General features: G+C 53.9%; 1 protein-coding gene across 2 annotated transcripts in view; it reads right to left on the bottom strand.

The window, feature by feature from the left end:
* aldh1a3 (aldehyde dehydrogenase 1 family, member A3) overlaps window positions 1-15,557 on the bottom strand; it is a 191,174-nt gene that overhangs the window by 49,408 nt on the left and 126,209 nt on the right. For both annotated transcript variants that reach the window (XM_072468807.1, XM_072468808.1), the window contains one exon: window positions 11,340-11,524. In XM_072468807.1, coding sequence (XP_072324908.1) covers window positions 11,340-11,524 — 185 coding nt within the window. The remainder of the gene's footprint in view (window positions 1-11,339; window positions 11,525-15,557) is intronic.

The raw sequence follows: 15,557 nt of genomic DNA, 5'->3' as shown, positions 1-15,557 counted from the left end.
GCACGTAATGTTACCTGGACCAGGCACTGGTCCCCTCCCCGGTGCACACACCCACATTCTGGTCGTCGAAATGACCCTGGTGCTGGGGCCCAGCCCCTGGATGTTCGGATGTTGGCTGCTGCATCCGTGGTGTTGTCTTCCCACAGTGTTCAGGCACAGTGTCCAGGCAGCACGGTCTAATTGGTATGCTAGGCAATATCTCCCACATGCTATATGGCACTCCTACCCATGGGAATGTACTTAGGAGCTGTGAAGTGCTTATTTTAACTACGATTGCCAATTCTCAATTAGCAGTAGCCTTTAGCTGCACAGCCAAGGCCGCCGCGTTCAGTGGGAGTTATGGGTGGTCCATGGGCCAGACAAGCAGGGGCTAGGGTAGCCCCCGGAATGGGAACACATGATCCAGAGGGTGACATGGTGGACCTGCAGGTGCTGGGGCACCCATCTGCCACTCCCTCCTCCCAGGCCATGGGCGGGCACCACTCTGGCACCACAGAGCTCCAACACCGATGGCGGTACACCATGGCCGAGACTGCAGCCCCCTCCCCACCCCCCCACCCGGGGTCTCACTCAACACTGCCTCCGAGCACCGTAGAAACCCAATTACCCCCGGGCTCATTGCCCGGGAACGAAGATGGCTCCTCACCTCCTCGGATCCTCACAGCAGTCATTCCGCCAGCTTCACCTTTTTAAAAAGTTGTACTAATTGGCGCCCGTGTGATCACTTGCTGGGGAGGCAGTTAGATCACGGGAGGGGATCGCTCCCGTTATTTGTATGGAGATTGGCCTTAAGTGGTGATTATTGGTTTTTCGGCACACGATAGCGGGTTCCTGATTTCGCCAACGGGAGCGGGCACCGGTTAGATCGCAAGCCGATCGGCGCCCGCCACGGTTCTCATTTTCGGCCTCTCCCACGATCTAATGGCCTCATACAGCTCTCCTTTAAGCACAATGAGGCCATTAAATCGCACACATTGAGTGCTTGTGGTAAAGGGGCGGCGATAAACATGAGTGATTTTAATCTACATATACACTGGAAAAATCCGAGGCGGGTTTCTCTGGTCCTCCAGACGTGTTTTCTGGTGTGTCCCCAGCAGCAGCAGGATTCCCCGTACCCGCAGCCAGCCAATGGGGTTTCCCATTGTGGGCACTCCAAACATCGAGAAACCTGCAGGCGCAAGTGCGCTGCTGGCGAAGCGGAGGATCCACCGACGGAGAATCCAGCCCATTGTTTCCAGTTGTTGAGCAACCAAGAGTGAAGGAGGTAAGATTAAATGTAAGGGATTAAATAAAGTGAGCAAAGGAAAGGTTTTTGTACGGAATTTGTAAAGCACCAGAGTTGGTGAGTGAGGTAGAGAACATGTCAAATCAGTGGGTGATTGAAAAGGAGACAAAGGGAATAGGCATGTGGGAGCAAGATAAATAGAACATAAGAACTAGGAGCAGGAGTAGGCCATCTGGCCCCCCGAGCCTGCTCCGCCATTCAATGAGATCATGGCTGATCTATTCACTAGCCTATTCACTTAACCTATCCAAATCCCTCTGCAGATTTCCGGTATCCTCTGCACTTTTTGCTTTACCACTCATCTTAGTGTCGTTTGCAAACTTGGACACAGTGCCCTTGGTCCCCAACTCCAAATCATCTATGTAAATTGTGAACAATTGTGGGCCCAACACTGATCCCTGAGGGACACCACTAGCCACTGATTGCCAACCAGAGAAACACACACCAGTCTTTGCTTTCTATTAATTAACCAATCCTCTATCCATGCTACTACTTTACCCGTAATGCCATGCATCTTTATCTTATGCAGCAACCTTTTGTGTGGCACCACTTGCTTTGACAAAGGGTCACCTGGACTCGAAACCTTAGCTCTTTTCTCTCCCTACAGATGCTGCCAGACCTGCTGAGATTTTCCAGCATTTTCTCTTTGGTCAAATAGTGGTTAGCATAATCGCTTCACAGCTCCAGGGTCCCAGGTTCGATTCCGGCTTGGGTCACTGTCTGTGCGGAGTGTGCATGTTCTCCCCGTGTCTGCTTGGGTTTCCTCTGGGTGCTCCGGTGTCCTCCCACAGTCCAAAGATGTGCAGGTTAGATGGATTGGCCATGCTAAATTGTCCTTAGGTTAGGTGGGGTTACTGGGTTATGGGGATGGGGTGGAAGTGCGGGCTTAAGAGGGTGCTCTTTCCAAGAGCCGGTGCAGACTCGATGGGCCGATTGGCCTCCTTCTGCACTGTAAATTCTATGATGATCAACACAGGTTAGTAACACAGTTTGGTAACATGGGTTGGTAATACAGGTTAGTAACACAGGTTGGTAACACAGGTTGGTAACACAGGTTGGTAACACAGTTTGGTAACACAGGTTGGTAACACAGGTTGGTAATACAGGTTAGTAACACAGGTTGGTAACACAGGTTAGTAACACAGGTTGGTAACACAGGTTGGTAATACAGGTTAGTAACACAGGTTGGTAACACAGGTTAGTAACACAGGTTGGTAACACAGGTTGGTTGGGCTGAAACATCTGTTTGAATTTCTATGTAGTCCGATGTCAAAACATTCAGCAAAGTTCTAGTTTAACGTCTGACCCTGTTTCCAAATTATTTGTGTACAATGGTGTGGTTACACTGACTCCGAGGGACCCTCCCTTCTGGGACCCTCACTCCCCCAGTCTAATTCAGTGCCCACACCTTCCTGACCACACAACCAGCACCCCCCCCGCCCCACCTCACCATCAAACACCACACCCGGAACCTCCCCCAGTCCAACACAGCTCCATTTTAAAATGGACCTTTGTTTGCCCTGATTGAGTCAATCTCTGAACATCTCAGAATTCGGGAGGAAGTTATTCTCACTGAGAGGCTGTACTTCACTCCTTTTATAAGGCCAAGAAGGAGTCCACACTGAGTAGTTTAAAAAAAACTTCGTTTATTTGCAATAACATATACACCAAACGCTAGTTTCCAACTGGCTCTGCCTTGACGGTGCCAAACTGACCGGCTTTATATACCCTACAACAACTAGACATTGCTTCGAGGACCCCCCACCCCCTCAACTGGGGAGCTGGTATTCTGCAAGGTTCACGGGGAAGTTAATTGTTCCCACCCCGTAAGATACTTGTGGGTTATAACAACCCCCACAAAGAATGGTGGAGTCAGAGAATATTGATCCTTTTAAAATGACACTGACACGAAGGAGGAAAGAATAGAGCATTGTGTGGAGAGTCTGGAAAGGCTACCCCGAGTGATAGGGTGAACATTGACATGAACCAAATTTTAAAAATATATATTTTTATTCAAATTTTTTACATATTTTCAACAACCCCCAACAACCCTTACAGAAATAAGAAAAAACAAAGAACACATAAATAAACATCTTCTAGCTATGTCACATATTCCCCCAATATACACGCCCCCCATTAAACGCTAATAAACACAGTAGTAAACACAAAGTACTCCCCCCTCCCCGGGTTGCTGCTGCTGCTGACCACATCCTAACGCTCCACTAGAAAGTCTAGGAACGGTTGCCACCGCCTGAAGAACCCTTGCACAGATCCTCTTAAGGCAAATTTTACCCTCTCCAATTTAATGAACCCTGCCATGTCGCTGATCCAGGCTTCCACTTGGCTTGGGGGCCTCGCATTCTTCCACTGTAGCAGAATCCTCGCCGGGCTACCAGGGACACAAAGGCCAGAATACCGGCCTCTTTCGCTTCCTGCACTTCCGGCTCGTCCGATACCCCAAATAGTGTGAGCCCCCAACTCGGCTTAACCCGGGTGTTTACCACCTTAGACACCATCCTCGCAACGCCCCTCCAGAACCCATCCAGCACTGGGCACACCCAGAACAAGTGGGCATGATTTGCTGGGCTCCCTGAGCAGCTCACACACCAGTCCTCCACTCCAAAAACCCGACTCAGCCTTGCCCCAGTCATGTGCACCCTGAGCAGAACCTTAAATTGTATCAGGCGAAGCCTGGCACAAGAGGAGGAAGAATTTACCCTACCCAGGGCGTCCGCCCACGTACCCTCATCTATCTCCTCCCCCAGCTCCTCCTCTCATTTACCTTTCAGCTCCTGCACCGAGGCCTCCTCCTCCTCCTGCATCTCCTGGTAGATCACCGAGACCTTGCCTTCTCCAACCCAACCCCCGAGAGCACCCTATCTTGGATCCTGAGTGCTGGAAGTAGCGGGAACTCCCTCACCTGCTGTCTTACAAACGCCCTTACCTGCATGTACCTGAAGGCATTTCCAGGGGGGAGCCCAAATTTTTCCTCCAATGCCCCAAGGCTCGCAAACGTCCCATCTATAAACAGGTCCCCCATCCTTCTAATACTTGCCCTGTGCTAGCTCAAGAACCCCCCATCCATTCTCCCCGGGACAAACCGATGGTTCTCTCGGATTGGGGACCACATCGAAGCCTTTGCCTCCCCCCGGTGGCGTCTCCACTGCCCCCAAATTTTGAGGGTCGCCGCCACCACTGGACACGTGGTGTACCTTGTCGGCGGGAGCGGCACTGATGCCGTCACCAGCGCTCTCAGGCTCGTGCCCACACAGGATGCCATCTCCAGCCTCTTCCACGCCGCCCCCTCCCCCTCCATTACCCACTTGCGTATCATCGCCACATTGGCAGCCCAGTAGTATCCACACAGATTAGGCAACGCTAACCCTCCTCTGTCTCTACTCCGCTCCAGAAACACCCTTCTCACCCTCGGGGTCTTTTTCGCCCATACAAACCCTATGATGCTCCTGCTGACCCGCTTAAAAAAGGCCTTAGGGATCAGGCTGGGGAGGCACTGGAATATAAAAAGGAACCTCGGGAGCACCGTCATCTTCACCGACTGTACCCTACCCGCCAGGGAGAGTGGCAGCATATCCCACCTTTTAAACTCCTCCTCCATTTGCTCCACCAGCCTCGTCAAGTTGAGCTTGTGTAGGGCCCCCCAGCTCCTGGCCACCTGGATCCCTAGGTACCGAAAACTCCCTTCCGCCCTCTTCAGTGGAAGCTCGTCTATCCCCCTTCCCTGGTCCCCTGGGTGTATCACGAAAATCTCACTCTTCCCCATGTTGAGCTCATACCCGGAAAAGTCTCCAAACTCCCTGAGGATCCGCATCACCTCCGGCATCCCCCCCACCGGGTCCGCCACATACAGTAACAGGTCGTCAGCATACAGTGATACCCGGTGTTCCTCTCCCCCCGGACCAGCCCCTTCCAGTTCCTGGATTCCCTCAAAGCCATTGCCAAAGGTTCAATTGCCAACGCATATAGCAGGGGGGATAGGGGGCACCCGGTACAGCCGAAAGTATTCCGACCTCCTCCGATTTGTGGCCACACTCGCCACTGGGGCTTTGTAAAGTAGCCTAACCCAACTAACGAACCCCTCCCCGAACCCGAACCTCCTCAACACTTGCCCCTCCTCTACCCTCGGGAACCTCAGCCGGTCCAGAAAACGACGCAACCCACCCTCTTCCGTCGGGGGCTCAGACCTATTCAGCCCCTCACAGAAGTCTCTAAATACCCCATTTATCCCCACCGCACACTGCACCGTGTTCCCCCCTTTATCCTTAACTCCCCCAATCTCCCTCGCCGCCTCCCGCCTCCGAAGCTGGTGTGCTAGCATCCGGCTAGCCTTCTCCCCGTATTCATACACCGCCCCTTGCGCCTTCCTCCACTGCACCTCCACCTTCTTGGTAGTCAACAGGTCGAACTCGGCCTGGAGGCTTCATCGCTCCTTGAATAGTCCCTCCTCGGGGACCTCTGCATACCTCCTATCTACCATTAAAATCTCCCCCATCAACCTCTCCCCCTCTCTCCTCTCCTTTCCCTTGTTGTGGGCCCTAGTGGAGATTAGCTCTCCCCTAATCACCGCCTTCAGCACCTCCCAGACCACCCCTACCTGCGCTCTGCTCAAAACAAAGAAGTCAATCCGGGAGTAGGCTTTATGGACGCGGGAAAAGAAAGAGAATTCCCTGGCCCCCGGCCTAACAAACCTCCATGGGTCCTCTCCTCCCATCTTGTCCATAAACCCCCTCAACACCTTGGCCGCCGCCGGCCTCTTACCCTTCCTGGATCTAGAGCGGGACAATGCTGGATCCAATACCATATTAAAGACCCCCCCATTATCAAGCCCCCTGCCTCCAGGTCCGGAATCCGGCCCAACATGCGCCGCATAAATCCGGCATCGTCCCAATTCTGGGCATACACATTCATCAAGCCCACCCTCACCCCCTGAAGCTTACCGCTCACCAACGCGTACCTACCTCCATTGTCTGCCACGATGCTCAGTGCCTCAAATGACACCTGCTTCCCCACCAAAATCGTCACCCCTCGATTCTTTGCGTCCAACACCCCCCTCGATTCTTTGCGTCCAACCCCGAGTGGAAAACCTGCCCTATCCACCCTTTTCTCAGCCTAACCTGATCTGCCACCCTCAAATGCGTCTCCTGGAGCATAACCACATCTGCCTTCAGTCCCTTCAGGTGCGCGAACACACGGGCCCTCTTGACCAGCCCGTTCAGGCCTCTCATATTCTAAGTTATCAGCTGGATCAGGGGGCTGTCCGCCACCCCCCTGCCGATTAGCCATCTCCCCTTCTAGGCCAGCCGCGTGCCCGCGCCTCTCGCACTCTCCGTTCCCCCCAGCGGCAGACCCCTGTCCCGACTCTCTCTTCAGGCTCCAGCTCCTCTTTGGCCAATGCAGCAGCAACCCAGTGCCCCCCCCCCCCACCCCGCCCCCCTAGCTAGGTCCCCCCCTAGCTGCGTTGCTCCCCCCACAGCACTCCCGTAAGTCAGCTGACTCCTGCTGACCCCGGCCGCCTCCCGCCACTCCATCGACCCCGCCAGTGTGAGACTCTCCCCCCCCCCCCCCTCCTGTCCATCAGCGGGCGCTCCTCTCCAGCACCACCCCTCCCCCTGACCCCTCCCCCTTCATTCCCTAGCGCGGGAGAAAAACCCGTGCTTTCCACCAAGCCGGCCCCACCCCCTCAGGCGCAGCTCCCTTTCGCGGCCTGATCCCAGCTTCCTCACCTCGGGCCTCCCCTCCCCCCTCCCCCCAATGGGGCCCCCTCCTCCAACCACCGACGCCCACACTCTCACCAAACCCCCACCACGAACCATTTCACCCAACCCCATCCTGCAGCCAAATTGAAAACAGTACCAAACAGAACAGAACATCCCCCCAAAACACAACAATCACATCAATCCCCTCGCAACCGACCCTCAATCCGAGTCCAACTTTTCAGCCTGGATAAAGGTCCACGCCTCCTCCAGCGTCTCGAAGTAGTGGTGGCCGTCCTTGAAAGTGACCCGCAGTCGCGCCGGCTGCAATATTCCAAATTTCACCCCCTTCCGGTGCAGAGCCGCCTTAGCCCGATTGTACCCGGCCCTCTTCCTGGCCACCTCCGTGCTCCAGTCCTGGTATATCCGGACCTCTGCATTCTCCCACTTGCTGCTCCGCTCCTTCTTTGCCCACCTTAGGACACACTCCCTGTCCACGAAGCGGTGGAACTGCACCAGCACCGCCCGCGGCGGCTCGTTGGGCTTGGGCCTCCTCGCCAGGACTCGGTTGGCCTCCTCCAGCTCCAGGGGCGCCGGGAAGGCCCCCGCGCCCATCAGCGTGTTCAACATCGTGACCACGTATGCTCCAACATCCGACCCCTCCACTCCCTCCAGGAGACCCAGAATTCGCAGGTTCTTCCTCCTCGATCAATTCTCCATGTCCTCAAACTTCTCCTGCCATTTCTTTTGCATCGCCTCATGCGCCTCTACCTTCACCGCCAGGCCCAATATCTCATCCTCGTTCTCCGAGGCCTTTTGCCGCACCTCCCGGATCGCCGCCCCTTGGGCCTTCTGGGTCTCGAGCAGCTTGTTTATCGAAGCCTTCATCGGCTCCAACAACTCTGCCTTCAATTCCGTGAAGCAGCGCTTGAGAAACTCCTGCTGTTCCCGCGTCCACTGCGCCCACGCTGCCTGGTCTCCACCCGCCGCCATCTTGGTTTTCCTCCCTCGCACTTTTTGCTGCTCCAAAACTACTTTTTTCACCGCTCCACTCCTGGTCCAATCTATACAGTGCCGGGGAAATGTTACTATCACCTTCCCACACTGGGAACCGTCGAACAAATCCCGCTGGGGGCCCTAAAAAGAGCCCAAAAGTATGTTTCTGTCGGGAGCTGCAGAATGTGCGACTTAGCTCCGCATAGCCGCAACCGGAAACATTGACATGAACCAATGCTGTAGAAAGCGGTTGAAGCTGGGTAAATATAATCCAAGCCTGTGAAACAATTCCCAGGAGGTACAGGCGCTCGAACTGCACCAATAGCTGGTAGAAGACTTGAAACCATTCCAAAGGAAGAAACAAAGATTTTTTGATGATGCGTTCATTCCATTAATTTCACAGGCCGCACCCACGAGCGCTACGTGTGACTTTGCTCATCGCCTAACCTCACACCTACAGCAAGAATGCATTTATTAATATTTAGCATTTATTTCCTTTGTTTAAAAGTTGATATCAGAAATGTTGATGAGTGATTGACTCATCTGAATGAATGGAAAACAAGTGGGCAACACAGTAACATTCCATCTGGGGAGCTGTCGGTCCCATTGTTCTGTGTGTTTGCAATGACAGCGCAGCTGGAATATTAAAGGATTAATATCTCGATGTCAGAGCGACCTCATGATTTCAGAATGAACCCAAACAAGTTTCAAAACTATGTAAACATGCTGATTTGACAGAAGAGTCAGCTGGTAAAGGCCTGAAGGTATATGTTTAAATTGTGGAATCGGCTGTATGGAACGAGTGGATTTTTCGACTGAATGATCAATCGTGCACTACAAGGTTGTTCTACTCAGAAAGCAGTGGATGCTGTTCATTAACCTACAAAATCCTTCCAATCCACTCACTAATGGCAGGTGGTAAGAACAGAGAGATTCCTGATCCGCCCCTGTGATGGAATGAAAGTCGGACCGTCGATCATCACTGTCCATCCCTCTCGACTAGATGCTTGTTGCCATAGAAACTTGGACTTCTTAAGTGGCCAGTAATGCCACATCTGCCCTGGGATTGAGCTACCCCTCCCCACACCCAGGAATAATTTATCCCTCCTTTTTCTCCACTCAGAGATAGTCTATCCCACCTCCCCCCCCACCCCATCCCCCACCCTGGGATGGCCTAACCCCCCTCCAGGATAATCTACTCCTACTGTGGTCTGAATATTGACATTCATTGAATAAAACAACCGCATCTGAAGTAGAAAATGGATTCCGGATCTTCAGCTTGAAAATAAAAGGCTTGCATTTGCATAGCGCCTTTCAGGAGCTCAGGATGTCTCAAAGTGCTTCACAGACAATCAAGTACCTCCTGACGTGTAGCCACCGTGGTGACGTAGGGAACATGGCAGCCAGTTTGTGCACAGCAAACTCCCACACGCAACAGATTTCTGTGCTGTTAATTGAGAGATAAATATTGGTTAAGTCATTGGGGGGAGGTGGGGGGGGGGGGGTAACTCCTCTGTGCTTCTTCCAGACAGTATGATGGGATCTTTTAAATCTATCGGAGGGAACAGCCAAGGCCTTGGTCTCACCTGAAAGGCAACACATCGGATCGTGCAGCACTCCTGCAGTACCGCACTGGGCATGTTCATAGATTTATCATGCTCAAATCTCTCCACTGGGACTTGAACTGTGTTATGATGCCCTGGGCTAGTGCACGATCAATTCCAGCCCCACAGGCCCTGGAGTCCCAACACCAGTGAATAAACCAATAATCCATGTATAGTTTCTGAGATCTTTGACCCTTGACTGCTCTACTGACTTACAGGGACCAGATTTGTAAGTGAAACACAAACAAAAATGTTTATTTGTAACATCAATAGAGATAAGACATGCAATGATTATCATGCAATATCGGCCAGCTGATCTATTACTCCTGTTTTATGTCCCTCCCTCTACCGAAACACACACAAGACACACACACACAGGGAAAGGAAAAGGGGTAAAAATTATAGTGATTAAAATGGAAGAAAGAGAGTTGACTGTCCTTGTTGCTGATATTTAGATTGTTGTAGCCGACTATCTTCCCAAGATGTGGAGTGCTGAAACCACCAGTTGGTTTGGTTCTTCTGGCTGAAACATTCAGGCCAGACTCTCAGGCTGTGGGATCCACTCTAGGGAGTCACTTTAACTTGTGTTAACCTGGGCCTTCGCACGGAAGACACATTTCAGGTCTGTTCAATATCTTATTTGTTTCCAGCTTCAGCAAACTGACCAAAAGCTTGTCTCAGAGAAACAGAGCATCAGAGAAGCAACTTTCATGTGTCGTTGGAGTGATTTGGTAACCTTACACAGAGAGTAATCTGAAAAGTTCCCTCCAGCTCTGTCTTCAGGCTTTAAACACTGGATAGAGAGAAAAACACTGGTGTCTCCGTTTACCTGGAGTGAGCTCCAGCTGAGGTATTAAAGAGAGTTCCACACTTTCTGGGAGAGACACAAAAGTGTTCTGTTCAGCGCTGAGTTCAAAATCGAAACTGAAACAAACAAACAGCCTTACACAGCAAGGAACATTCCGGAACAATCAGCCCCAATCAGCATTGAGGGTCAGTTAATGCCTGGGAATTTAAAGTAGCTGGTTGGCTACCAACCAGGTCTATCAAAATGTACCATCACTGGACCAAACCAAGCAGCCCATCTCAGTGGGGGGGGGGGGGGGGGGTTCCATGAGGCTAGACCAACTAACACATCTGCCAGGGGTGTCCCTTTTTAAAAGTAAAAACTTCAGTCCATTTGAAAGGCTTAAGTCCCAGCAACTGTCCAGGAACAAAAGTTCTAAAAGCAAATCTGGCAGCACGGTAGCACAAGTGATTAGCACTGTGGCTTCACAGCGCCAGGGGCCCAGGTTCGATTCCTGGCTGGGTCACTGTCTGTGTGGAGTCTGCATGTTCTCCCCATGTCTGCGTGGGTTTCCTCCGGGTGCTCCGGTTTCCTCCCACAGTCCAAAGACATGCAGGTTAGGTGGATTGGCCATGTTAAGTTGTCCTTAGTGAGCAAAAAGGATAGGAGGGGTTATTGGATTATGGGGATAGGGTGGAAGTGAGGGCTTAAGTGGGTCGGTGCAGACTCGATGGGCCGAATGGCCTCCTTCTGCACTGTGTGTTCTATATTCTATATTCTATGTTCAAAGAATAACAGAAAATAAATGGAATACACAGGAGAAACTAGGTTTAAACAGGAGGATCCTTACAACTGACAACCTCTGACTCAATCTGCTCTCCATAAAGGTTTACACCGGTGAACTAATCGTCCTGTGTCCTAAAAATTTCTCTTCAGTTCTGGTGATTTTCTCTTACCTGAGGCCCTTGTTCAGTTTTCGGATCGAAAGGATTTCCCACCACTCGTTTTTTGACCCGTTCCACACTGCGGCGAACAAATTCCTCGTATATTGGTTCCTCGACGAATATCCGAGCAGCGGCTGTGCAACACTGGCCTTGGTTGAAGAAAGCTCCCTGCGAAGCACAGTCAACTGCCAGGGACACTGGGCAAAGGGAGAACAATCTGCTTAGAAATTATGGCGATGCTCCCGGAAGGGCGATTTGACTTTAAAACACCAGTACCAGGAATTTGCAGAGGACTTTTCCTGTTCTGCTGCCATAATGTTGCCTGACGTGCAATGCAAACTACATGTAAACCTCCGCCAGATCTATGACAGTAGAACAGCAGCGGCTCGGAGGAAGTTCCAAGTCTCTGAGATTCCATATCACTCCTCTCACTTCATGCGCAGCTCCAAGTCTGGGCCTTGAAGATCCTCTATCGCAAGTTTGAGCCTCTCCATTTGGATACAAAGTGCCACTTTGAGCACAGCGACACGCCTGGATCATCCACTCAAGTGTGGCCTTCTCAGTCAGAGACTGAGCACTGAGCCTCTCGGTTCCAGCATTCACTGATCACAGAGTCAACTCTTGGCACCAAACAGGCTCAGACTAATTGCTAGGCCATTGGGCTTAGTTTCAGGCCTCACATTTTGGGAAGGATATGAAGGCCATAGCAAATGTGGCAGGATAGATTCACTGAGATAATCCCTGGGTGACGGGCTTTAGGTATGAGGGGAGATCAGGGTTCTTTGCAATGGAACAGAGAATGTAAGGATGCAATAGGATTTAAAACAATCAAGTGTTTTGATGAGTGAAACCAGGAATTATTGGCATTGGTCAATCATTTCAGATTACTCTCAGAAAAGAGGGTGTAACTGGAGAAATCATTTTGCACAGAGGCTCCAAGGACATGGAATAATCAATTAGAAACAGTAGAAGTAGAACCAATAATGTATTTTCAAAGGGAAATGAATCATTATTTGATTTTATATAAAAGGTGTGAGGGGAGCAGGAGATTGTCATTTCTTATTCCATCTGTCGAGCATCACATCATTGTGGTCATTAATGTTCTTAAAATACAAAACGTCCCATACCACATCATTTCAAAGAAAAACTAGGAAACAAGTTGCCAGCGTCGTGGCAAACAAAGTTTGGGAAAGATTGGCCAAGTCACTTGGTGACAGCATCACTGAAGTAAATCTCAAATGTACTTTTGTTCCCGTCCGAGTGGGCCTAGGTAGGGTGCTCTTTCAGAGGGTTGGTGCAGACTTGATGGGCCGAATGTTCTCCTTCTGCTAGGGCGACATGGTGGCACAGTTGTTAGCACTGCTGCCTCACAGCTCCAGGAACCCGGGTTCAAATCCGGCCTTGGCTAACTGTGCAGAGTTTGCACTTTCTCCCCGTGTCTGTGTGGGTTTCCTCCGGATGCTCCGGTTTCCTCCCACAGTCCAAAGATGTGCAGGTTAGGTGGATTGGCCATGCTAAATTGTCCCTTAGTGTCCAAATGGTTAGGTGGGGTTACTGGGTTATGTGGATAGGGTGGAGGTGTGGGCTTAAATAAGGTGCTTTTTCCCAAGTGCCGATGCACACTTGATAGGTTGAATGGCCTCCCTCTACATTGTAGGGATTCTCTGATTCTCTGTATGTGTACACAGCTGCAAGGTCACATCTGTGGACTGGGAATACACCCCGCCCAGACGCAGCATCAGCTCTGTCTCATTGATGGCTGAGATTGCAGTGAGGGTGAGGAGGCCTCGTGGGCCCCTCAGGCCTGCTGCCTCCAGGCATTTTCCAGACCACAGCTTACATGGGGGGGCCCATCCTGGCACTTTCCCAATCAGCAAAAAATGGACATTTGACTCTGTAGAGGGGTGGGGGGTCGTCATGTCTTGGCAGGGCAGGGGGACAGACACATAGCTATGGGGCAGAGGAGGCAAACACACTGCGGTATGGCAGGGGGCAGACACACTGCGGCATGGCAGGGGGCAGACACACTGCGGTATGGCAGGGGGCAGACACACTGCGGTATGGCAGGGGGCAGACACACTGCGGCATGGCAGGGGGCAGACACGTTGTAGCAGGGCAGGGGGCAGACACACTGCGGCATGGCAGGGGGCAGACACGTTGTAGCAGGGCAGGGGGCAGACACACTGCGGTATGGCAGGGGGCAGACACACTGCGGCATGGCAGGGGGCAGACACGTTGTAGCAGGGCAGGGGGCAGACACACTGCGGCATGGCAGGGGGCAGACACACTGCGGCAGGGCAGGGGGCAGACACACTGCGGTGTGGCAGGGGGCAGACACGTTGTAGCAGGGCAGGGGGCAGACACACTGCGGTATGGCAGGGGGCAGACACACTGCGGCATGGCAGGGGGCAGACACACTGCGGCAGGGCAGGGGGCAGACACACTGCGGCAGGGCAGGGGGCAGACACGTTGTAGCAGGGCAGGGGGCAGACACACTGCGGCATGGCAGGGGGCAGACACACTGCGGCAGGGCAGGGGGCAGACACACTGCGGCAGGGCAGGGGGCAGACACGTTGTAGCAGGGCAGGGGGCAGACACACTGCGGCAGGGCAGGGGGCAGACACACTGCGGCAGGGCAGGGGGCAGACACGTTGTAGCAGGGCAGGGGGCAGACACACTGCGGCAGGGCAGGGGGCAGACACACTGCGGCAGGGCAGGGGGCAGACACACTGCGGCATGGCAGGGGGCAGACACACTGCGGCATGGCAGGGGGCAGACACACTGCGGCATGGCAGAGGGCAGACACACTATGGCAGGGCAGAGGGCAGACACACTGTGGCAGGACAGGGGGCAGACACACTGCGGCATGGCAGGGGGCAGACACACTGCGGCAGGGCAGGGGGCAGACACACTGCGGCAGGGCAGGGGGCAGACACACTGCAGCAGGGCAGGGGGCAGACACACTGCAGCAGGGCAGGGGGCAGACACACTGCGGCAGGACAGGGGGCAGACACACTGCGGTATGGCAGGGGGCAGACACACTGTGGCAGGGCAGGGGGCAGACACACTGCGGCATGGCAGAGGGCAGGCCCGTTGTAGCAGGGCAGGGGGCAGACACACTGCAGCAGGGCAGGGGGCAGACACACTGTGGCGGGGCAGGGGGCAGACACACTGCAGCAGGGCAGGGGGCAGACACACTGCAGCATGGCAGGGGGCAGACACACTGCAGCAGGGCAGGGGGCAGACACACTGCGGTATGGCAGGGGGCAGACACACTGCAGCAGGGCAGGGGGCAGACACACTGCAGCAGGACAGGGGGCAGACACACTGCGGCAGGGCAGGGGGCAGACACACTGCGGCATGGCAGAGGGCAGACACACTGCGGCAGGACAGGGGGCAGACACACTGCGGCATGGCAGAGGGCAGACCCGTTGTAGCAGGGCAGGGGGCAGACACACTGCAGCAGGGCAGGGGGCAGACACACTGCAGCATGGCAGGGGGCAGACACACTGCAGCAGGGCAGGGGGCAGACACACTATTGCAGGACAGGGGGCAGACACACTGTGGCGGGGCAGGGGGCAGACACACTGCAGCAGGGCAGGGGGCAGACACACTGCAGCAGGGCAGGGGGCAGACACACTGCAGCAGGGCAGGGGGCAGACACACTGCGGTGTGGCAGGGGGCAGACACACTATTGCAGGACAGGGGGCAGACACACTGTGGCGGGGCAGGGGGCAGACACACTGCAGCAGGGCAGGGGGCAGACACACTGCAGCAGGGCAGGGGGCAGACACACTGCGGTGTGGCAGGGGGCAGACACACTGCGGTATGGCAGGGGGCAGACACACTATTGCAGGACAGGGGGCAGACACACTGCGGCAGGGCAGGGGGCAGACACACTGCGGCAGGGCAGGGGGCAGACACACTGTAGCATGGCAGGGGGCAGACACACTGCGGCAGGGCAGGGGGCAGACACACTGCGGTGTGGCAGGGGGCAGACACACTATTGCAGGACAGGGGGCAGACACACTGCAGCAGGGCAGGGGGCAGACACACTGCAGCAGGGCAGGGGGCAGACACACTGCGGTATGGCAGGGGGCAGACACACTATTGCAGGACAGGGGGCAGACACACTGCAGCAGGGCAGGGGGCAGACACACTGCAGCAGGGCAGGGGGCAGACACACTGCAGCATGGCAGGGGGCAGACACACTGCAGCAGGGCAGGGGGC

The sequence above is a fragment of the Scyliorhinus torazame genome, chromosome 12 (genome assembly GCF_047496885.1).
Source record: "Scyliorhinus torazame isolate Kashiwa2021f chromosome 12, sScyTor2.1, whole genome shotgun sequence".
NCBI lineage: Eukaryota > Metazoa > Chordata > Chondrichthyes > Carcharhiniformes > Scyliorhinidae > Scyliorhinus > Scyliorhinus torazame.
Note: the sequence above shows the minus strand (reverse complement) of the source record. Positions and strands in the feature narration are given on the sequence as shown.